General features: G+C 41.8%; 1 protein-coding gene across 14 annotated transcripts in view; it reads left to right on the forward strand.

Moving 5' to 3' along the window:
- fmnl2a (formin-like 2a) overlaps positions 1 to 24,773 on the forward strand; it is a 50,669-nt gene that overhangs the window by 915 nt on the left and 24,981 nt on the right. For all 14 annotated transcript variants that reach the window (XM_063498909.1, XM_063498914.1, XM_063498913.1 and 11 more), the window contains exons 2-4: positions 14,410 to 14,493; positions 17,696 to 17,776; positions 23,006 to 23,082. In XM_063498909.1, the coding sequence (XP_063354979.1) occupies positions 14,410 to 14,493; positions 17,696 to 17,776; positions 23,006 to 23,082 (242 nt within the window). The remainder of the gene's footprint in view (positions 1 to 14,409; positions 14,494 to 17,695; positions 17,777 to 23,005; positions 23,083 to 24,773) is intronic.

Below are 24,773 nucleotides of genomic sequence, written 5' to 3' on the forward strand. Positions count from 1 at the left end.
TGGCAAAACTTCTAAACTTTGTTGTGGGTTTTTTAACCGTAATCAAAGTGGCGATGAAGTTGTAGCAGGACTGGGAATTAACTGATGCCTTCTTTCTTTTTGATTCAACAAGTATCTGAGTCAGCTTTTAAACCTTTTACCACACAGTCCTGAAATAGATCAGACACTACGTTTTGCCCCCCTAAATAAATAATAAAAAAAAAATAGATAAAATGTTAATATTGTAGCACTTCCACAAGTATATGCATGAGACACCTGCAGTGGTAAGTTATTGAGTTTACTGCCATTTTCCCCCAACTTTATGAGTCCAGACACAAGCTCCCCATTGAAGCTTTAAGTGCCCAGCATGTCAGGTCCTTTGAAACATCTGTCACATCATAGGCAGGCGGTGGATCTGTCAACAGTTACCTTACCTGGGCACCAACATAAAGAGTCCTCCACGCATAAACAGTTCTAAACAGTTGATGAAGATACTGATCGTGTTGCAGGGATTCACAAAAGGTTTGTATATAATAGGTTTTGATAGGCCAGATGTGTGGAAAAACTTCCATTGCTCATTTCTCTGTGTAGTTGTGTACTAAAGTGTTATTTACCATCTTCTTGGACACTTTTATTTATTTAAGCCATCACAGAGTAACAAATGACTTTCTGCTCTCCAGCTTTGTGCCCCAGTCAGTGAATCAAAACCTGCACAGAGGAACAGTGAGGTGAAATTTGAGAGCTGGCAAAATGTGGGTCAAAAGTGATTGTCGCCTGGCCTCGCGCCCTCATACACATTAACTGCTTTAGGAGAAGGAATTTGACTTGAGAAAGCCGGTTCTTATCACTGCATTGTCGTGCACTCGTCACGGAGACGAGGAGAAGGTTTTTCATTTCGAGCTTGTCTTTTATTTTTTTCAACTCGCTACAGAGCATTTTTGTTATGTTAGTGGTGGCGGGGCAGATCGTTTAGCCTCTAAGCACATCACAAAAAGCAGTTTAGGTGGAAGTCAATTCGCTGTGCTGTGTTGGGGTGTGATTGCTGCTTGTCAGACACTGGTGAATCCCTTTCTGTCCTGGAGGCAGCACGGAGAGAGAAGTTTGACGTCACACTGCCGAGGGATTTAGGCCCTTTTCTTAATCACATCTGCTACTAGAACCACCTACTTCCTACATTTTACAAGCATTAGGAATTCCCCTCTCAAATGAGAAATAGCAAAACAGTTGGGATCTAGAAAATTTAGTTTGTTGATTATAAAACTCATCATCATTACGCTTTCCAGGATACAAACCCCCGCCCTAGTCAAACTGTTTAAGTCTAAAATTTCTTAGGATGATACGCCCGTCCTCATACCATGTCAGGAACTCCCCCGCTGACTCCCCTCCTCTTCCTTGCTGCCAGCATGATGCCTCAGCTCTTGGCGGGATGGAAGCCCTCCAGCATTAAAAGAACTTAGTGCTATAATCACAGCATTTAGTGTTAGTTACTGCCGTTTAAACCCTAATGTGTCTCAGCTGTGGCTCATGGCAGTTGGCACTATCAAGTGGCACTACGTGACTCTGATCACCTCACTTCAGTTTGAGTGGCAAACGATTAGGATGATTCCCCTCGCTCTGCTTTGTCTCCTGACATAACAGAGGTCTTCAGAGCTGATCAAGATTTAAGTGGGCCATTTAGCCCCTTGTTAGTCACCCATAAAGTTTTATCAATCTGATTGGCTGGTTTCCCCTTATCAGTTATGTAAACTATAACTAAATGACTGCTTTTGGACATGATGATATATATAGTAGTCTTCTTGTTGCATATTGACACCAGATTGGTCAAATAATAGCTGCAGGACTGTTTACTTGCCACTTTTAATAGATTTGATCAACAGGCAAGCCTTGGATCACAGCAGGGAACCATTTGGATTAAAGGCTTGCACAGTATGTAACCACATTCAAGTGGTCCACAGCTTTGTATTTGTTTTTTTCTTTTCAATCAAGGACATATAGTTCTTTGCAATAGTCTTGAGTTGCCCCTCATTTCTTGATATTTTCTTAGGAAAATGGGAAATAGACACAGTGATTTATTAAAACGTGCAAACATGAAAGATTAAAAACAGAGTTTGTACTATTCTAATGAGGTTGACCATCACTAGTTGGAATTTCTTTATGTATTAGTCTTCAGGAATAGTTCTCCAGGCTTCTTGAAGGACATTCAAAGCTCTTCTTTGGATGCTGGTTGCCTTTCGTCATTCTCTCTGTCACTGCTTCAATAATGTGCGCTCTGAGGAGGTCAATCCATGACTGATACTGCTCCATCATTTATTTTTTTCTATCCATTGTTCTGAGCTCCTCCATACACATGATGATACTTTGATCCAAAGATTACAAATTTGGATTCATCACTAAATAAGACCAGTTCTAGTGTAATTTTTCATAACTCAGCCTTTACTCTGTTTTTTCTTCCTTATGAGTATCTGCGTGAAAACCACCCTTTCATCCACCCTCCAAACTGTGTTATCTTTGGCATTTTTCATGAATTCAATTAAAGAAATGAGGACATGTGCTTTTGCAACAGACTGAGTGAAATAGCAGTTAATGTCCAGAGAAAAACCTTCAGCAAGCGTGGAGAACTGTTGCTCAAGAGCACTTAAAAATTACATGAAAGTCTAGCTCCTTGGAAGCAAAATATAAAGAGAAATGAGGGGTGACAAGAGTTTTGCACAGAACTACACTCTATTAAAATTTGCACGGTGTGTGATGTGAAAAGCTTTTCAAATATTAACTCGTGACTCAAATCATCTGAGCAGACTGCATCTGTGTGTAACCACACATGTAAAATAAACCTAGTTTCTACAGTAAAGATTTTGTGTAGCTGCACAAGTAATGTTGACTTGTGTTGTACAGGAACTGGTGTCACGGTGTTCTGTTAAACTACCCACTGAATGCTAGAAGACCCAGGAAGTCCAGGATCTTGGCACAGTCCACAAGATGAGTTAATGTGTCAATGCCATTAAATGGTCCTTCACTGGAGATTGTTTTAGCAAAAATGTTTCCAAGGTCAAGAATAAACTGTTAAGATCAATGCAAAATTCAGTGTTGTTAAAGTTTATCACCATATTATGTCTGTAGTTAAAGATTTGTGTACATGTGCCAATCTAAATTATACTTAGAAGTCCCCACTTCATGGCCGTTGTAATATCTTGTTGGCTTGCGTTTTTGTACTTATCGCATTTCTCTCATTAAAATAGTTCAAAGTTTGTATTTAAGACCCAAAGAAATAATAGAAACTATAACCTTTGCCTGTGCTCAGTGAACTAACCCTAGCTTATAATGGTGTAGTTTTAACTGGCTTCAGCTCCTTCAAAGCTGTAGTAAGTTAAATTTCAACCCACCTTCCTTAGATATGGTTGTTTGCTCTCACTGTGTGTGATTGTCATACAAGTGGCTTACTTCTGGTGGAGTCTGCAGTTTCTACCAAATGAAAAGCTCCCTGTGAAGTGGCTCATTAGACCAAGAACTGATCTCTGAAACAGACTTGAGCTAATAGTAATCTGAGGCCTCTGCTGTGATAGGACTGCCTGATTCACATGCAGCCTTGGCCTTCAGTCAGGAGGAGATTAAACCCAAATAATCTTTGTTTAGACGGCGCAGATTGTCATAGAGACATAAATAGGAATTTGTTTGTATGCCAAGGCTCTCTGCTTTCTATGACTCCTCATTGTTGCTGGTTCTTTTAAAGCATCTTTGCTCACTTGTTGTCGTAGTATTGGTAACATAAGTCAACCACAGATGAGTTCCACATGATTATGAGTGAGCCCTCTTGATGTCTAATCTGCACGGCACAGTTCTGTCATGTCAGTGTGCTGTTGATCAGTTAACCATACACTTGCCAGATCCAGACAAAATTTCTGAACGGCATTTTTAACATGTCTCTTGGCTTATAAGTGCACAATAGCTGAAAGCACGTGAAATGATTACAATCAGTCTTTGGGAGTCACATGTACAGTATTAGTCAGTCTATATGCTTCACACTGAACCAAAGGAAAATGACTCTGTGTAACAGGAATGCAGCCAAGGCCTCATGTCTGCTCTTCTGCCTCAGCTAACCACAGAGTTGACAATCAAATTAGATTGCACCCACATCCAGGAGACCGTCGAGTTGAATCTCTGAGTATCGTGCCTGCTGTCATGGAGACAGAGAAGTTCAGAGTCATTACTTGTTTAAATGCCATATGGGGGGGACTGTAGCTTCGATGCTGTTGTTGCTCTTCTCAGTAGTCTGCCCAGATTACGTCTAAGCTGCTTTGTTTAAAGGCTGCGACGCACCACAATCTGCTGTTATTTCTGCTGTGAGGTACCGCATCTGAAATCTACTCCAGCAGATTAATCACAAGAGTAGGCCTCATGTTTAAATGAAGTCTAATCTGTCACATCGGCAGGTCCAGAGTGGGTTTTTACCTGGAAAATGCTTTCTGGTACTTCCCAGGGTAAGGTGTATCCAAAGTGCTGTTAGATAAACAAAATTAAAAAAAATATGTATAAAGTGACGGGCAGTGCTTATTATGCATCTTGCTGGGTCATTGTTTTGGTTTTATTCCATCAGCCTGATTTCCAGCCACAGCAGGCAGCTGTTTTTAGCAAAGAAGCTCTGATAAATCCAACACGCGCTACCTACTTCACACTCGGTGGTAGAAAGGCACAGTTTGAGGACGTAGCGGCTAAAGAGACAAATGTTTCTCCTGCTGAATGGAGGTTGAATATTTAGAGTTGCACATCTCCAAATATAAACAAAGGTTGTTCACTTGCTGTAATGTTTATTTTTTTTCTTCAATATTTCCAATTTTATACTTTACAGTGAGAAAATTAAAGAAAAAAACCCCTAAGATATTACATTGGTGGTAATATGCAAATTGTGGCTTTTTTGTTAGAATGTCATTCAAATGTGCGAAGACACTGAGCCCTGCATCTCTCACAGTGCTACATGAAACCAAGGAAGTGACTAAGCTAAACCTCTTAGGTTTTTCCACGTTGACTCTTCTTCATTAATAAAATAGAACAGTGGGTTTTGTCTGTGGTGCAGAGGATGAACAGTGGCTGAATCCCGTGCGTCAGGACCACCAGACAGAGCTGCTCTTTATTCTGTGTGAAGCCCAAGACGGAGCCTGGCACTGGACCCAGAGCCGGCAGGCCACGAGAGGCCTCCACACATACCCGTTTCTATGTGTGTGTGTGTTTGTATCGGTTTCTGCTGTGCTGGATCCCCAGGATACTCACCCACCAATTAGCCAGAACAGCACTGAGGATGTTATGCTCAGGGAGCAATGAAATCCTGCAACCAACGCTCTGGCCTGTGAAATCTCAGAGGGGATGTGAGGTACTGCAGTGTGAAGCGATAATGTGCCGCTCAAGATCCCAAAGCATAGCCTGGAGGCATCTTGCCTGGCTGGCAGAGGCTCAGCTGATTATGTGGGAAAAAGTATCTCAGCTGTGTGCAGTCACCACCCAGTTGAAACTACTGAGGGTCCAATCAGTATTGTTGCTCTAACTTCAGTTTTGACATGTGCACATTCGGGGGTTCGTTTTCTTCTCCACTATGTGGGTGGCACATGAACCCAAAGGAAATCGTTGACTCTAGAATAACCTTTAAACCTGTCAGCTGGACTTTGTTTTGATTGTACAGTTGTTCTTTGCTTTTGTTTACCTGCTGAATGAAGTTTCAGTTGCGTGGTTGTGGACTAATAAAGCAGCCGAACACTTTGTTTGGCATCAATGAAATGTTGAATGCCAGCTAGCAACTGTGTTAAGAGAAAAAGAAAATGTCCCTGGGAGTTTTGACATCAACCTGGAGTCATTGTTTAGACTTGGCCATCCATAGTTATATTTGCTGTAATTCTTCCTGCAGGTGTATGATGATGGAGTCTTAAAAAGACCAGTCTGATCCTTTCATGTGGGTAACAGTCCATTGCCAGGACCAGTCCAAAATTCACACAAAAGAGCAACAGAGTTGCAGCTCTTTTGAGAAGTGCATTATGGTCAGGATCTGTCCAGGCTCCAAGGTGGCAGCTGCACTAGAAAGACATTCTGCTTGGTCTGTCAAAGTTCTGCACAAGAGTGGGTGTTTTGTTGTGACCTCTTAAGAATTAGTTAATGTTAATGATGTTGAGTTTTATCTGAATATCCAGCAAATTCATCAGTTATTAGAGTCATTATGACAAGGATACACTTTATCCTCTGGCATTGAGATTTGTCAATCCTGTTTCATGGGCCTTGAGCTTAATTTTTGTCCTCAGCTGTAATGTGATGTAACACTTTGTCTCAAAAGTTAACTTTAACATTCTTTTTCAGGCTTTTATTTTAGTATGTTTTTTTTTTTTTTTAATTTTTTGTGAGACATAAGCTGCTTTTGAAATGGCCACATTCAAAAAGGCAGGTTCTGTCGGGTAGCAACTTGCCAGAATTAACATCTGCGGAGCAGAATGGGAGGTGCTGTTGAATTTGAATGGACTCCATTAGACCTGAAGACAATGTGGCAGTCTGCTGTTTCAGGTTTTATTGGACAGAAGATTTGCCTTTTACTCTAGACTCTTTACAAGTAGCCACAGAGGAGCACCAGCCTATCCGGGGTTAGGATTTGGATTCAGTACCAACTCAAGCGTTTCCAGTAAATCTCAAAAACAGAGATAGGAAATTGGCAAAACATCAGTTTTGTTTCTTTCCTACAGTAGAGGCTTCAGATTGCTGTTTCGTTAAAAAAAACACATTACCAACAAATGGTAAATAATTTTTATTTTATGCACCTATAAAATAAATCTATAATATATAATAATAGATTGAATCCTTCAAATTCAGGTGAGCAGGCAATTTTCCTCTCCTATGAAAATCTTGTATTAAAATGCTCACCATAGGACAGTTGGATAGGTGTATCAATAACACATAATACCTTTGATCACTGACGCTGATGTTCAAATGTTTCAGCTTTGAACAGTTTGATCCAGACTGTTAAGTCTGTAGGCACCGTGTCCGTGTGCTCGACAGGGTTGCCACTTGCAGCCCTTTTTTTTATACCATAAAAGCAGCTGTGCGCTCAGTAATCATGTGTTTTCAAGCTCCCATTTAGCCTTTCTTCACTGGATGATGCAGAAGTGTACTTTTGTGGCGGGCAACTGCTGTTCAGAGTGCCTCTATCGTCTCGTTAGAAAAAGTGAGTGTACAGCTCTTCGGCGTTTGAGGGATGCCGATTCAGACAGGGTGGGATTGGAGGGTCAAAATTTACAGGTGTGTTTGGGGTTTTTTTTTGTGGGGGAGGTAATCATGATTCTGTCAGAGATGTTTGCACGCCTTCCAGAAGTGTCACAGAGCAGGAAACTAATGTTTTAGCTGTGGTGCCACCTAAGGCGTTGAAAGTGCAAACTAGGGGACAGTAATTCTTTCGAAGCAACGGTAAAGCTTCCTGGTTTTCCAGTGAAAATAAAGCGAAAGCACTCAGCTATCAGGTTACGTCATGCCTGCCATGAGTGTGTGTGGGTGACATCATGAAAGCCATTTCAAAGGCTTTTTATTTTATCACTTTTTCTTGTGAAGTTTGTATGTAATCAGTTTTGTTACTGCATTTAACCTTTGAATTCCACTCTTGTGACTAATGAATAAGTGTGTATAACAGGATAAAAAACAACCCCCACCCACCCAAATGCACACATAAAACAGGATGCAGAAGACTTTCACTTTATTACAGATCTAAATGTGACATTTAGGTCACATTTAGATTGTGACATTGTGACACAAATGTGGCCATCATTGTCACAGCTTACAGTTAGGCACTAAGCTGGTTGTATTTGTCAGGCTTGTGTTAATAAAGGACAAATTAAATGCTATTATTGAGCGGTAGTATTAAATCGCTTCTTTTTCATTTCATTGAAGATTTCCTGCCACAGGAGGAAGAAAAGGTGCTTTTAAATATTTAACTCCATGTAAACTAATTTTTCTCATTTTTTTAACTCAGCTGAGCCATTTTTTTATTAACTGTTTTGAACAAACAACATTTCGGGTTCATATTCGCTCTGGAACGTGGACTCCACCTCAGTCCAGACACTTTCGCAACCTCACAACATCTGGTCTGGCCAGAGCGCCTCTGTGTTCATGTATCACTTGTTTTATTTGGACAGCTTCCTGCTGCTCCACACCACCTCCATGATGTTTCCGGAATTTGGATAGCATCCAGCACTCAAGCCACAGTTTTTTTTCCCTTTCTTTTTAATCCACAACTTAAACATATTTTTGCAATATTTTGTTTATTTTACCCACAAAGTGTTATAGATTTTTTTTCTGTGTCATGCTTTAAAATTGAACAAAGCTGTTGGGCTCAGATTTCAACATCGATCATTTGACTTCTTCTGCATTTTGCTGCATTTGTGGTGAGGCTTGCTGAAGGCTCTTTGATGGCATTGTGAGCAGCGTGGATAAAATGAGAATAGTGAGTACCCACTCTTGTTAGAGAGTGTGAAGCTGACAGATGGTCTGCTAAGTCCAGTATGTCATGTTATCGGTGAGCGCAGTGAGGTAAATGGATGAAATGTCGTTGGAATGTGTAAAACGAGAGGCAAAAACATTTGACTCCTCGAGTGGTCAAGAGGCATTCTAGTGAACAGCTTCACAAACACAAACGCTACTGTCGGGTCAGGGGGGTCCTGGGGATTACAAAGCTAATCTGAGGACAGACAGGGGACACCTGTGCCCCCAAAGAACGCCAGGGATTACAGATCCACGCTGTGCTAATGAGTGGAGGACAGCTCGGTTTGGACAGCACACGCCTCGGGGCTGTGCAGCTCCTTTCTCCTTTAAGTAGGCTCTTATCTCTGACACTCCATTATGAATATGACAGATTTCGATTCTGTCTGAGCTGCGGGGCTCCTCCGCTCCCCTGAAGGTTAACGTGAAAAGCAAGAAGTGAAGTGAATCATTTATTATGCAGTTTTGCCGTCACATATTAATACTCATAGGGATGGTGTTTTACAACTCAGACTAGCCTGAAGCGCAGCATTAACCTCAATATAAATTTGTAAATGCCTCAGAAACAAAACACCCCAGCATTCGATGAAGCAAGCATTGAGAGAGAACAGTACAGCATCCAGTCATTTCCGTAGCGTTGAGCAATTTGAGGATTATTGCTCTGACTAGTTTTTAATAACTGATGCAATGTGAGGTTTTTCTTGTTGTGGCACGCAGCGTGGCATCAGTATGCTCATTTAAAAAGACAAGTGAGACGTTTTAGCGAAAAGAAATTGATTAGAGGTCGGAACGTGGCTTTGAATGATGCAAATTGGTTGTTTACAGCAGAAAGACGTGTCTTCTATTAAGGTCATTAGTTTCATTAATGCTGACAAAACAGTTATGCCGCATCTGGTGGTTTGAACACAGAGATTAAGTTCTTCTGGATTGTGGCGCGTTAGCAGGGAGAAGGTAGACACAGAGGAAGAAAGAGGGGTGCGTGGGTGTGCTACCAACTCATGGCAACCCAAATCCTCAAGGAGAAACCAATTACTGCGCTGAAAGATATCTGAGAGGAGAGCTGGTGACAGAGAGGTGATGTACTGCACACTTTTGTCAGGTTCTGTCTCATGTTGTTGTGTAGTAAACACAAGTAAACGCAGCGGAGCATGTTCTGAAAGTGGATGTTTTCTTTAATAGGTGGTCTACCAGGGTTTCTTGACTTTCCTAGTTGGATCGAGCTCTTTTGTTTCGCTCAAGCCAAAATTGCTTGGTATGTGAGATCACAGCAGGCAGCATGTGGAGTGATGATGTGAACATGTGGTTGTGGATTCTATCTGATGTAAAATTGGTGCTTTATCATTTTTTTTGTTGGCTGTCACAGAAAATTCAAGTGCTTCTCCTTAATCCCAGATCTATGTTTCAACTGCAGTTACCATCAAAGACGTTACGAAGTTTATAACTATTTTTTTATGTATACTTTACAGTATATGTTTTACTCCTAGTTTGTTCTGCAACACATTTGAAGGCCTGCAGGGTGTTTTAAGAAAATGGAAATAAAAATGATTGACCTGGTTAGATGTGTTTTGTTTGTGTGCGTGTGTGTTTGCACACCTAAAGGTGCAAAACACTACATTTTAGACACGTTCCAAAGCAAGTAGTTAGTTAGCCAGTTGTGTCAATATAGTTTAGATCTTGTAGCAGCATTACTGACTGAAGCAGGTCCTTCATGTGGGCTGTGTGTTTGCTTTTCTAGCCAGCTGTGCTGTGAAGGCTGTGCCTGAGCAGACCTCCTGGTAGGTAGTGGTGGTTGGTGGGCTTTGAGCCAGCAGTCTATTTTTACTTCTTTTATGACTTAAGCTGGATAATGATAGGATACGTGGGCTCTAATAAGTTCTATATTTATGAACCTTAAGAACCTTAAGACCTGATGTGAGTTAAACATTGACATAAAGTTATTAGTACCAACTGTTAAAGTTGAACTACACTAAAACTGGCCTCCTATATCTGAGTAAATATGGCATAGTTTAGCACGACATACTGGCTCGTTGTCTCCACAGTACTGACAGTTATTAATGACCTGGATTCATGTTCAGGCTACAGCTTTCAGGTCATTTTTGTTTCTAAAGGAACTCACTCAGTAACTGTACAGATGTGGGACAGCTGCTTTGGAGATGAAATGTGACTTTGGCAGCATGAAGGGAGGCTGGAGAGCATTGAAACCCCACATTTCACTGAGAGGGGATGGTCGTCCAGCACAGTGAATTCCACTATTTTTTTTTTCTCCCTCTTGTCGTTTGCGTTTTGTTGCCGTCTGGAGGGAGTCTCCGATGCTTTGTCAGTGTCTCCCAACAGGATTGTCTTGTTGACTAAATCCTTTTCATTGTGCTTTTTTAGGATTTAAACTTCCTTGCAGCTGCACTGGTTGCACGCATCTGCTTTACCAATACTTAAAATGGCTTTGCCACCATTTTATATCAGATTATTATTAATTTTCAGCATGAATGAGTGCATCCTTTTAGCGTGTTTGCCTGTGTCTCAAATTTCTGTTATGCTTTACTGTTTTACTAACCAGTTAAATTTAGGTGCGTATTCGTCAGGGTGGTCTGCCATCAGGTGTTGGTTAAAAGCTGCCCAACCCTCCTCAGCTGCACCCCATTAATAACACAGTTGCAGAGATACCAGTGTGGTTGTAGACATGGGGTAACCCAGTGAGCTGAGTGCTTGTCACAGCTCATTAGCAGTGGGATGAAATGAAGGCTGGTAGAAGTGGTCTTTTGCTTTAGTTGGAGCCTCACCAAGCAGTTCAGTGCACCCACAGCAACTCAGCAAACCACCCAAGCCACACAAGCACCCAGGCCAAAGGTACTCTTAATTCCAAACAAAACAAGGTAGACGTTTAGAAGTAAAAGTCTACCCTCCATCAGGTTTCTCTCTCCAAAATGTAAAACCACTTCTGTGTGTAACATAGTAAACCCGCTGGTGGTTTTCTGTCACTTAATGTGACCGTCCGCTCAGGCGTCAGATTGTATTTTAATGTGTTTAGGGAAGACGAATGGATACAAAGCCTAGTCATCTGGTCAGCAGCCAGAGTGAGTCAATAGAACCCTTATGACTCCCAATTCCCTGCAGTCAGCACAGCAGCGATCATTCGACTCAAAGCTTCGGCAGAATACTAATTCAATTTCCTTTAGTTAAATATCTACAGGCTACAACCTGAGTTTTTACCATATCCATTAGCCACCTTTAATTTTTTTTACTATTTTGTCAGGAAAATGAGAAAGGGGTGAACAATTAATATAAGAGTGTATAACAGTATATAAGAGAAAATAGTTCTAGCAAGTTTGAAAGTCAATATCTAGTATGACCACATTTATTCTTCAACACTGCCTGAACTCTCTTACACAAGCTTTCTTGTAATTTATTTAAGTCATCTTCAGGAATAGTTCTCCAGGCTTCTTAAAAGACATTCAGAGCTTTGGATGTTGGCTGCCTTTCGTTCCATTCGTCACCAAGATGATTACACGTTGTTTCAGTAATGTTGAGGTCCATGGTCTGGGGAGGCCAGTCCACGGCTGATAGCGTTTCACTGCGTGTTTTTTCTATCCAGGCGGGGTTTCACTGCACTGACACTGTTTGGGATCAATGTTAGGCTAAAAAATCAAAAGCTTTCCAGATGATGATACATGGTGGATCAGACTCTGAGGATACTTTTCTCTGTTCACATTTCCATCAGTTTTCAGAAGATCCCCAACACTGCTGGCTGAAGTCTGTCTTCTAGGAGGCAAAACAAAAAAAAAAATGGGTGGCGCAAGATTCTTGCACAGTACTGTGCTGTCGGTTGGATTTCTATTCGTTTCACAGGTCTACTGGGATCAGTTCAGTTCATCACTAACTATTCTGAAGCACAAAAATATGTGGGGGGAAAACATGACCTAATGAACATAATGGAATAAAAAAAAAAAAGGTCCAAAAACTGGCTTAGATATTATGTTTTTATTAGGATGAGCTTTATTTTATGTATATTAGCCTTCCTCTCGATAGCTGTTAGTAAAATCCAAAGATGTGCCTAAGCCCGATCCCGGCATCACATTGATTGTTCTCTTTATAAATGGACTATTTCATAATTAAAATGGTGATAAAGACGAATAGGCTTGCCACACGTTATTATGCAAAAAAAATCTCAAGCAAATTCTAAAACAACAAAACAATAGCTCTAAGAGCAGGTCTGACTCGATTATCGTGTTACTCACTCATGGAAATGGGTCTGATCTCGAGATATTTCTTATCCATCTTCCTCTCACCCCCCCTCGTGCTCTTTGGAAAATCCAGCGAAGGAAAAATAGAAGCTGAGTGCGGTACCCGCTCTGATAGATGATGCAGCCCAACCAGTGTGGATGGGAAAAACAACCTCAACTCTAATGGTTATGTTTTCTAATTTTTTCCCCTGCTCTTTGCTGAATGGCTCTCTCTCACACAGCTGTATTGTGCATCTGTATTATTTTGTATTCTCTATGACTGAAAGCTGCAGAAACACTCAGTTTAGCTATACACCTCTATGCTATTTTTGTGCTTTTAATGTGTTTCTGTTTTATTTCTATAAGAATAGCTGGTTAACCAGTATCCAGCTGGGTCGCACTTGTGTTTCCATGTTCTTTGCGCAGCATACTGGGAGCGCTGGATAATTGTTTGAAGCCTTTCTAAATCCACACGAGGGTGTGGTGAATAATGCTGGAAAGTGCAACATTTTGGACAGCTGCAGAGGTGTTCGTACATGAAGCAGATGTCGATAAAGTAAAACCGGATAAAGAAAAAGAGTTGTGCAAGAGTTGTGTTTTTTTGCACGATCGAAGCTTATTTTCAGTCTTAATGTGTACGCCAACACATGGGTCACATTAGGTGTGACTGAACAACAGGCTCTTCACAGGAAATCACTTGCTTAACCTCATCAAAGAGGAACAGCTTTAAAAAAAAAGTTTCAAAGCAAAATACTGAAAGATGTTCAGAGCATCCACCTTTACTTCAGACTCACTTCTGTGCTCACACCTTCGTTTCTTGTCCTGGGATAACTGGCTGAAGAGTCATAGCAGTAACTTAGAAAGCAGGGTTAGATGTTTACCTGTCCTGCCTCAGCAGATTTCTGTATCTGGCAAGACAGATAAACCATCAGCTGCTTGGTTAGTGGAAGACTTGATATTTTATTTGTAGACTGATGGCAAAAATCTTGTAAATCTTGTAGCAACAGGCTCAAACTAACACACACACACACACACACACACACACACACACACACACACACACACACACACACACACACACACACACATACAGTTTGAAGGCCACAGTGTCCCTCAGTGCTGAAGTAGTTGAAAAACAAATTCATGGTCAGATTTCCTTAATCATAGAAAATATTTTTCTATGCACTGTTTGTCCAATCTTGTTTACAGAACAGAATATTTTCTTCTTAACAAAGTGGAACTTTTTGTATTTCCCTCTAAACCTTCCTTTTGTTTTCTGTTTGTATATTGTGGTCCATTTTTATAAAACCTCTAACATGCCTTAGGGAGGGGTGAGTTTCATTTACAGCTGGATTATCCCAAATGAACAGGAGGGAAGAGCACATGTAAACACTTTTGGCGACCTTTCCCCAAATGATCCTCACTCACACTTTGGCTAATGTAACTCTTCTGTTGCCTGCTCATTGCTATGTTTAGCAACGAGAGAGCGCGTAACCAGCTGTTAGGTCAGAGGTCCATTAAGCTTGCAATCTCTTAATTACTCTCTTTGGGAGCCACGGACACCCTGATGTTGTTGGTGCAGAGTATAGTGTATAGATGCTTACATCTTACCAATGATGATAGGTTTCTTAGTTTGATTTTATGTTTGGGATTGATGATGCTATTTATTCATTACATTGATCATCGTTTTGATTAACTGGGACCTTTCTCTCTCTTTCAGAACTCAATGAATCTTCCTCCAGACAAAGCGCGGCTCTTGCGGCAGTATGACAATGAGAAGAAGTGGGAACTGATCTGTGATCAGGTGAGCATCAGCCACTCATCTAAATGATGTGATCCGATGTAGCTGCTGCATAAGTCACATTTAATTGATTGTAGCTGCTTAATTACTAAATCATTTTAAATGTTGAAAACAGTCAACCTGGGTAAGGTTCACACTGAATGATGTTATATGTGCTGTCTGGACTGTCAGCTGAGCGTGTAATCTAGGAGAAGGTCCCACCCCACTGTGTGTCGTGACCGCAACACCCATGCTCCATTGCCCTGCCTTTATCCAGTAAGCCTTTTGCCATCTTTGCACACCACCCTGGCTTCCTTGGTCAAGTGGGTTAAGTGGCACAGCAGGGAGCACACATCACTTAGCTAGTTGAAAAAGCTCAGCCTCTTATTGGCGTCAGTGCTGCGTGTAGGAAATAACAGAGGGTGCACGTTGTGCAATGAGCTGTGGTCTGAGCGCTCCACTCAGTCCGCAACCTCTGTGCCAGACAGTTTTTCTGCCTCCTTGAACAGAGCAGAAAAGCAGAGACAAGATCAAGACCACCACCCACCAAAAACTGTATTGATAGCTACTGACCCTGAGAGGAATTGTAACAGAGAGAACCCACCAGACTGCTAACCAGCAGTCAGAGATCTTCATGGGGCTGACTGCAAACTGTCACAGTTGAAGTGAAAATAGTCGCTTTCATTGAAGCTAAACATTGCCCGGTGATTTTTGCTGACAGTCTTGGCTTCTCGATGGTCACGCACAGAAGAAGGGAACATGCTCGCCACAGTTCATGTTCATAATAAACGTTTTATATTGTGAATTTAAAGTTTCTTATCCTTTCTGTGAGGATGGGAACCTTGAGACAGACCGCTTTGGGCTGGAAAACTATGGTGGAAATTTTTCCAGCCAGAAAATCGGTTCTGAAAGGAAACTAATTTTCAGCGCAGGAAAGTTACAGCAATGAATTTGTGTGGTACTGAAATTAGCAAGGAAAAAACCACTGTAAATTCATCCAAATATAGATTTACTATGGTAACGCTTCAATCCTGTGAGAACATCTAGTTATATAATTCTCTCTTATGAGAAAGGTTACATTTGGAAAACCAAAGTTAGAAGCTTAACCTGCTCAGACAATATACAGGTGGACATCAGTCATTTGAAAGAATGCTCCATCTCTTTCCTACACTTTGTTTGGTATTAGGTTGAAGTTATAGAATGAAATAATGCATTTTCCTCAGTTTTACTATTGACATCAAATAATATTGCTAACCCAGTTCTTCCAGTTCTTTATTCATTTTTTGTTTTCAAAATAAACCTATACCCATGACACTGCAGGCAGCTGTGGGACTAAGTTACTTTCTGTGTCATAGCTACAGTGAAGCCCTTAATGTAACCATGGCAACAGAGAGAAGCAGAGACGACAGGTACACACCCCCTCTGGAAAACAGCCCTTGCGGATGCTGCCGGAGGTTGAAATATTAAACATTTTCTTTCCAGCAATTATGAGGATTTATGAAATATTGATGAAATGTTGAGGTTGTTCTTGAGGTGAACACAAGGTTAAAACATCCCGAGTACAAAGAGGGAGATCGGTACGATCAACTCTTCCCAGTCGAATCCTGTGGTTGTGATCTATTTCTAGCCATCGTAGCGTTGTACAGAGGCGTTGTTCATATAGATGAGTCGCTGTGAGAGTACAACAACTGGTTGGCAACTCTAATTTTAAAAGGTTTCTCAGATGTAGAGCAGGACGTAAAGCTCACTGCTCAAACTTAACTTAAACCTGCTATTCTGGACTCTTTATTGCCACATAGCATGTTGAAACCCGCTTATGTTCCTCTACATACCAAACATATTTGCTCACTGTGATTTCACCGGTCCTTATAAATTCACACTTTTATATTTGTGAGGTATTTACACACCTCACAGGTCTTTGCACTCGTCATGATTTGCACCGTACCGTTTCACTCGTTATTTTGCAGACTCTCCAGCTCGAGCTTCCAAGCTTTAGAGCTGTCCGCCTGCATGTTGCTGTCCGCTGAGGGCCGGCTCTTTTTCCTGACGGCTCTCTCGTCTTTCCTGTTTTTATGCGACAGACCCTGTGGCAGTGACAAATGTGATGTTGTCGATCCGTTCTCTGTATCTGTGTACAGAGGGTGGACACCTTTCCAGGATGTGATTCATGACAAAAGCGGCACAGCAAATACTGCTCTGATGAAGCTGACAGTTTGAAGTTGTTTGCATAAAAGCATGTGATATGGATGGCTTTTGGTTACCAGTGAGGGAGGTTTGTAAGTGTATGTGTTCCAGTAATTCGCACACGTGTACGGCCAACCTGTAACTGTCGCTGACCTTTAACAAGATCAGAATCACTGTATCCTGTTACATTTGTTTGAAGAGATATGGCTGTCCGTTACAGGAAAGCCACTGGGAGATCAAGTTCTTGTCACTGCCTGCTAAATTCTCGCTCCTCTTTTTGGGGAATCTGCCGCTGGACAGTAACTTTCTTTCTTTCTTTCTGGTTAAATATTCTTGCTAGGAAGTGAAACGAGCCGCCGGGGACACGCGATGTTTCGCAGTCCGTCTACATCACCTCCCGATCTATAAATCTATACAAGATCAGAGCATTCAAAATTAGGAAGAACACTGGAGAAATGTGACCACACTGCATGAAGAACACATTTTCCTTTCTGTGATATGGCCTGCAGTCTCAAACTGATGCAGTGTGGGCTATGATGCGGCACTCAGCCTGATCCAAACGCTCTTTCCTGCTCAACACACTGATCCAAATCCAGCACTAATCTGCTGTATCGTATATATTTAGAGCACAATGGTCTGGCCTCAAAAGTCTTGCTGGTTGAACTTGGGAGACTTAAACATTCATGTAGCCAGGTGTGGCCACAGTTCTCAGGCAGGCAGCTCTTTATAGCATGCTGAAATTAATGAAAAGATCATTAATGAAATTTGTTTTGCATATAAAGGCTGGTTGCTGTTTACTAGCCATGAGTTCAGACTTGTGAGGCTGTGGTGTGTGTGTCTGTGTGTGTGCAGTCATCTGAATGAACAAAGTGGCTCTGTCAAACAAAACTGTGAAACTGTGAATATAACTTCCACTATTGTTACACGAGAACTGTCCAGATGTTTAGCTTCTGCCCTGTGCTCTTGTTCTCCTCTTCCTCTCGTCTTGTTTCCTCCCACCCCTGCTCATTTCAGTATTTTTGTTTTTTGTTCCTTTTTACAGGAGCGATTCCAAGTGAAAAACCCGCCTCACACGTACCTCCAAAAGCTGAGGAGTTATCTAGATCCAGCGGTCACAAGAAAGGTGAGTGGCCTTGCTGAAACATGCTTCCCTGTTCCACTGGCCGTTCCAGTGCTGTGGCTTTTCCTTCCCCTCTGACCCCTCTATCTCTTGTCCAGGATATCCCTACAACTAAGGAAAAATTGTGCACATGAGTTTTGGAGGAGACAGCCTGGGAACTAGTTGCAAAATGGGCATCAGAGTGACTTAGATAGAAAGGAGACAGTTGTTTATCTGGAACCGCCCGGGTTTGAGAAAACCACTGGCCAATGCTTAGCGGTGCTGTTCTGTGGCTGAGGGCATGCTCTGCACTCACCATGCACTGCGAGAAAGAGCAATGGAGAAAAAAAAGTTTGAAACAAGCTACTTGAATGGAGAGCGACGCAGTCACATGAAGCGCTGCACTCACATCACCTTGCAGCATAGCAGGGACTAAACTGAAGAGATCAGGAGAGTCCCAGCAACATGATAAAGATGGCCTTATGTCATCTGAGCAGCCAGTTCTGGCTGTTTTCCTGGCAGCTTGGAAGGGAGAAGGGAGTAAAAGGAGGAGCTTCGTGAAGACAAGTATCAGCCAGCTCTTAGGGGTTTGCCAAAATGAAGTCTTTTTGGCCTGGCTGAGCGAGCTGTGGGGGGAAGGTTGGGAGACCGGCGTCTGTGATAAACAAATTAACCAGAAGACTCTGCCAGAATAACAACAAATCGCTGAATAATTCAATTTGGATTGACTGGAGTTAAGATGTTAAAGCACAACTGGTTAGCTAGAGCAGCACAAACAAAAGCTGTGATGACTAAGGTAAAAAGAGGAGCAGCAATGTTTTATTGGTGCAAGAAAATACCCCAGACAGCACATTCTCCGTGTGTAGCCAAAATCGTCGTTATTAATGGGTACAGTGAGGAGTGATTCCTAATGGTAAATTATGCAGCTTAGTCAGGAATGAAAGAGTAGCTTCAATAATCTTTAAAGAGGAAGAACATAAAATTAATGCAATAAAAGTTTTCTCTGCACATACTGCGTCTCCTAGTACACCTAAATTGTTGAAATGCTGACAGTTCAATAATACGAGCCAATCAAGGCTCTCACAGATTGCCAATTTTAAGAGCATTTTGAATGCTAGTTTAATTTACAACCACTGAGGTTAAGACTGACTGGTGATGGTGGCTTAGGCTGCAAAATATATGCTTTTCAATGATAAGTTCAGCAGTTTGACTCCTAGTTCTTGGCCTTGCCAGGCTGGGACTTTGTTTGCTTTTTGGCACAAAGAACTGCATTTGCAGCATGTTAGATGGTGACGATAAAGGGCTAGTTAAGTTGATCTGATAGGTCGTCTGGAGTATCGACCGGCACGGAGACTGCTACACCTCTCTGAATTTAATGGCTAATGCCTGAGAGATTGCACTTATAGAAGATCTGATAAAGGCAGGAAGCACGAAGAAAGTGACGCATGTCAAAGGAGACAGGCTGTGTCAGTGGTAGAGGTGCAGGTTTGTTGACAGTTAGTATAAATCTGCCTCGGTAACTGACACTGACTGTGAAACTATAGATGGAGAAGTACTCCTCTTCCCTTCCTCCACACATGCTGCTAGTTACTGGTAGTTACTGGCTATCACTGTGTTTAATTTTCACATTTCTTATCTCATAAGAGAACCGGAAGAATATTTTCAGGTGTGTAATAAATCTGTTTAGCTGTAGTTGCTGGGAAGTGCATAAGCTTGGTTCTGGCCGAAGGTAACAAAATCCACCTACCAGCACTTTTTAAGCTCTCAAATTAACTTTTTTTTATCCGCCTAAAGCTGAGGTGTCAAAAACAATGTTGTTGATTGAGCTTTAGTGGTGCTAGTAGGTGTAATTGTAAGCGTGGCTGAGCTGTCCACCTTCTGGTTGCAGCTTTAAATTTATTGTCTCAACTTTCTCCTCCAAATCTCCCGTAAAATGTGACTAAGCAAATTTTCCACAGTGCCATACTTGAAGGAGTTGGTGTTTAAAGCTCCTGCAGTTTAAACACTCAGCACACTCGTTGTTGGTGCCTAGCAGAGCTGCTTCAAGTCGCATCCTCCTTCTTTTCCCTTTATCTTAAATACATCTGTGTCTACATGACTAACTGGTCTATATTAAACCCCTTTAAATAAAACAACATCTGAGACTTGTCCAAACCTCTCTTTATTTATTTACCATTATATTTTTACCGATTAGTCTCATAGGCTGAGTGGGCCATGTGGGAGTTTGGAAAGTCTTTGCCTGTTCTTTGCCCTGATCGGAAACCTCAAGTGGTCAGGCACAGGGGAATCAAATGAAAACAGAAAGTGAGTCGGGTAATGGCGAGGGAGGGAACAAGAAATAGTGAATAATAGAGCGGGTTAAGGGGGTGGGTGGGGGGGATTTGAAAGAGATGGACAGTGAATGAGAGAGTGAGAGACAAAAAAAGAAGCACGAGAGAGTGTGGAGGAAAAGAAAGAGTTATGGGCTTCTTTCTACATTCCTGCTCCATCCCCCTTTTCTTCAAGCTCAAACAATTGCCACTTTGTGCCACTGTGAGAGAGCTGGAGGTCATTGCCTCTGCTTTTCCATAGGCAGGCTCCGGTGCATTCCTCGGGGCAGCTCTCAACCAATAGGCAGCCAAGGAGGAAGAGCTGCAGTCCAACTAGTCCCCAAGAATGTATCAGCTATTGATTTGTTTCCAGGATGACCCCTCCTGAGCTCACACTTCCCTAAAAACTCCCTTTTTTTTACCCTCCCTTCTCTATGGTTTCCGTGCTTTCCATGCGCTTGCTTTCCCCTTTCACTTCTCCCTCCGCGTCTCCTCCTTTTTCTCATTTCCCCTCATGTCGTCTTCGCCCTCCCTCCCCACTGTCTGCTCCTCTCTCTTCCTGCTCTCTCCGTGTTGCAGCTGGTAGCACTTAAAGTGTGGAGTGCGGGGTGTTTGGTGGGGGCTCCGAGAGCCTGCGCAGTTCCCCCGAAATTTGCTCGGCTTTCCACACAAGCGCACAAACGACTCCTCCCTAATAAAAACACTCTGTTTCTCATCTCCTCATGTTCCAGACACACGCCGCCTAAGCCCAAAGACACAGGCCATAGCTATGGGAACAGCTCTTGTGAATGTTAATAATAGGGTTTACGTGGGACTGAGCTTCATTTCCTCCCTGATACAAACGCATCATGGAAAGTGACTAGGCCCTCCAACCCTCGATGGACTTCTCTTCTCTTCTCTTCTCTCTTTTCACCCACAGCTATCGGCCCAAGATGACCATATTAGGGATATCCGCTCTCAGTGACATCATATGGAGAACAGCAGAAAAAACTGTATTTGCTTTAGTCTCATGGGGATTGCCTGCACTTCCGCTGACCTCGTTATTTGAAACACTGGCAATGTTTAGAATATTGTGTATATATACAGCAGGAAAAACAGGACAGCACTAATGCAGAACTATCTTCTATTTAACTTGAATATAAAACAGCATGAAAAGTCTACAGCAGAATTTACAGTATCCTGTTTTGTCAGGAAAAATACCTAAACGATTACACGGCTAACTATTAGCATGAATATACCTGGGTGTTATAAAACCAGGGGTTAAAGTGGGATTTGGCTGGTGGGGCTACCGTAATATCCAGTGTAGCAGTGCAGAGTGGAAAATACGATCACTTAGAAATAAGACATATAAAAAACTAGCTTGTGAGCTGCACTGGGTTTGTTTTTTCTGCATACAGGATGTGATCAGCTGACCTGCGCAGCTGCTGTGTGCTCTTTGTGGATTTGACTGAATTCAACGACCCTCGATGTAACCAAACATCGGCCATAAACACCCCATTTTGCCCTATAACAGTCCAATAGGCTGCATTAGTGCAAAATTCATCACAATACTGGAAACTAACTAGTTTAACCTGCACTAAACTGCAGATCATGTTCATGCAATGTTTAAATAATACAAAAGTTATATACTTTAAATTGTTTTTTTTAAGTCATTCAACTTAAGTAAGTTCGTCACAAAATGTATCGATCCAATAACTGATTAAAAAAAGATATTTAAAGCAACATTTATAATCTACCCAAACTTGAATTTCCAGTTTATCAAATTTTCCTTGCTGAGCAGTCCTTATTTTCTTATCTTCCTCTCCTGTCCTTTATTTTTTTTATATCTTTCTCCATCTCTTAGAGCAAATGCTAACATTTTTTCCTCCCTCTAAAACTTTAACTTGCAGACACACGTTTGTGTTTGCTGATATTTCGCGAGCTCTTTGCAACACTGGAAATTGCCTGATTTCAAGCACCGCTCCGATTACGCTCTTCTGAAGTTTTTATTAACAAGACGGCAACGGGATATGAGATGGTGTTTTCACCTTTTGACACACTGTGTTTCAAACTCCAGTGCCAGTGCTCTATTATACAATCAATTTTCTCCCCTCCTCTCCTCCTCACTCCTGTGATGTAACACTTTTACTCTCCCCCTCTCTCTCTCCCTCTCTCTGATCAGGGATCCCCCCCCCCGCCCTCCTGTTGCACTGTGAGGCTGTTTGATCATCACCGGTCACTCACTTCTCTTGTTTTGTTCCTGTGATTGAATAACAGCCTGAAGGGCCTTTTTGTTTTTGGTTTTGCAGAACACCTCCCGTTAGAGGATGAAAGAAAAGAGGAACCCGCTCATCTTCTCTGTTCTCTCGTTTCTCTTTCCCTCACTAGTTAGTTCACAGCTTTATGCGTGCTGTCTTCTATCTGTAGCCACAGTAACGGGGTTGAGAGTGTGTGTGTGTGTGTGTGTGTTGTATGTGTACAATTGTGTTTATGTAGCTGCTGCTGCTCCTGGCCAGGCTTGAGAGGTAGCCAATTAGGTGACTTGATTTTATCATGCTGCTTCCAGGAGGGATTATTGCTATTTACAGAACCAACATGAGCAAACAGAAACAACATAAGTGGATAAAAAAAAAAAAAAAAAAAAATCCAACTCATGCACTTTCACAGTTTCCAATGAGTCAGCCGGCCTTCTTGTTTAGCCTCTTTATTGGTTACTGGCAAATAAAAGCATCATTTAGAAACCTATGGGAACAGCTCCATCTCCTCTTTCATTCTTTTATTTTGTAATCAGTGCACAGGCTGCCTGCTTTTATATCTAAATGCCAATGTGGTTCCTTCTGTCTGTTTGTCTGACCTTTCTGTCAGAAACAAAGCTTTCTCCAGCCAAAATATCTCTGTGCTACCACATGTTGATTTACAGGAGTATGATGAAACTTTACCTCCCCCACTTTCTTTCCTCCTTCAGAAATTCAGACGACGAGTACAGGAGTCCACTCAAGTCCTGAGAGAACTGGAAATTTCGTTACGGACCAATCATATAGGGTGAGTCACCGCAGAAAGTGCGCGAGGCTTGTGTAGCATTGCATGTCCGCGACCTGCCTATATTAGATTTAAGGGGAAAAGTCTGGCATTCCAGACACCCGGAGACGCAGACACTGACACTAACCACCACCATCCCCCATTCCTATCTGTGCTCTGACCTAATATTACATCGAAAGCCATGTGGTGACGAAGAAAAGATGAATCAATTGATTGTTCCGGGCAGCTGACACATGAACAGCGTCTGGAGGGGAAACACATTTCTCTTGCAATAGTTGCTCGCCAGTCTGCGATTCTGGAGACGTATTGATACGGTTGCTAAAGAGATACTGATGTTGTAACAGATAAAACACTGATGCATTCATCTGCATTTTCTGGTATTCCAGGGTAACAAGCCTCGACTGGCTGCAGCTGTTATTGATTCAGTGCTGTATGTTTAGCCTTGAGGAAAGATCAATATCTCGGTGAGAGTCATACAAGGTCTCAGTGTTTTGTCTTGCTGAAGATCACAGGGCTTGAGTCACTAACTAGAGACCCTGTATAAGGATAACGATGGCCTGCTCGACATTAATGAGTCCCACTGGATTATCGGACATGTTGGATTCAGGAGACTTCTATTACTGCTTAAATAAATGAAGATGGTGCAAACATTTAGAAAGAGACATAAAAAAATTACAGTTTAATTTTCTTTTGCTTGTCAGCTAAGCAGAAAATATTCTTTGCTTGGTTAAAAGAATTAAGAGGTTATTACTGCAGTACTAGAGAAATAAATAGCAACCAAAACAAGGGTTAGAGACTCTTGTAATTAGGTATGATCATACAAATCCCCTTTGGGGTTGCATCAGGAAAGGCATCTGGTGTAAATCTGTCAACTCAAACATGCAGCGCTACCTGGTGTGGCGACCCCTTGTGGCAAGGAAGCAGCCGGAAGCAGCTATCCTTTGAAATATTCATACTTTAAAGGGAGCGGTACAAGAGCACTGCTTCCTCTTTGAAAATATTAGCATAAAGCGAGTGTAAATGATAGTTGGTTATTGCTGATGGCTTAAAGTTTGGAAGAGGAAAAAATGTGTAGAAATATGCAGAGCTAGAGCGGACCCACTCTTCTGCACAATAGAACACACAGACCTGAATTTGAATGGAGCTCAAAGTTTTTCTTTTAAAGACACAGATTCCCAGTCGCTTTGCTTTCCTATTAAAACCAGAAGTTCACCTGTGGATTGTTTTTTGTGTCTGATTGAATTAGACTGCAGAGAAAATACAAGAATTTCATTCACAAACACTGGAGAGCAGACTTTTTGGATGGTTTGTTAGTACCATTACCTGCACAGCAAGCCATGTTATCTGTCAGATAATTACATAGTAAAAAGCATCAGCACAACAAACATGTTTGAAAAGTCCATTTTAGAAGAGTAGGTGACCACGTGCCGCGTGGCTGCAGTGCAGAGACCCAGGGTTTGAATATGCGCCTTGGTCATTTGCTATGTGCCCCCTCCCTTCTCCGAACTTTACTGTCTTCTGTCTAATAGTCAAAAATGACTACAAATCTTTAAGATAATAAAGAAAAAAAAAAGAAAAGTACATTTCCTTGACTCCAGTTTGTTGAGGTGAGGCCTTGCAGTCAGCTTGCAGCACCCGCTCGTCACCCAAAAGTGGTATCTAAGTCTCTAATAATGCACTATTTTAAGCCTTAA

This window comes from Pelmatolapia mariae, linkage group LG16_19, assembly GCF_036321145.2.
Source record: "Pelmatolapia mariae isolate MD_Pm_ZW linkage group LG16_19, Pm_UMD_F_2, whole genome shotgun sequence".
Taxonomy (NCBI): domain Eukaryota; kingdom Metazoa; phylum Chordata; class Actinopteri; order Cichliformes; family Cichlidae; genus Pelmatolapia; species Pelmatolapia mariae.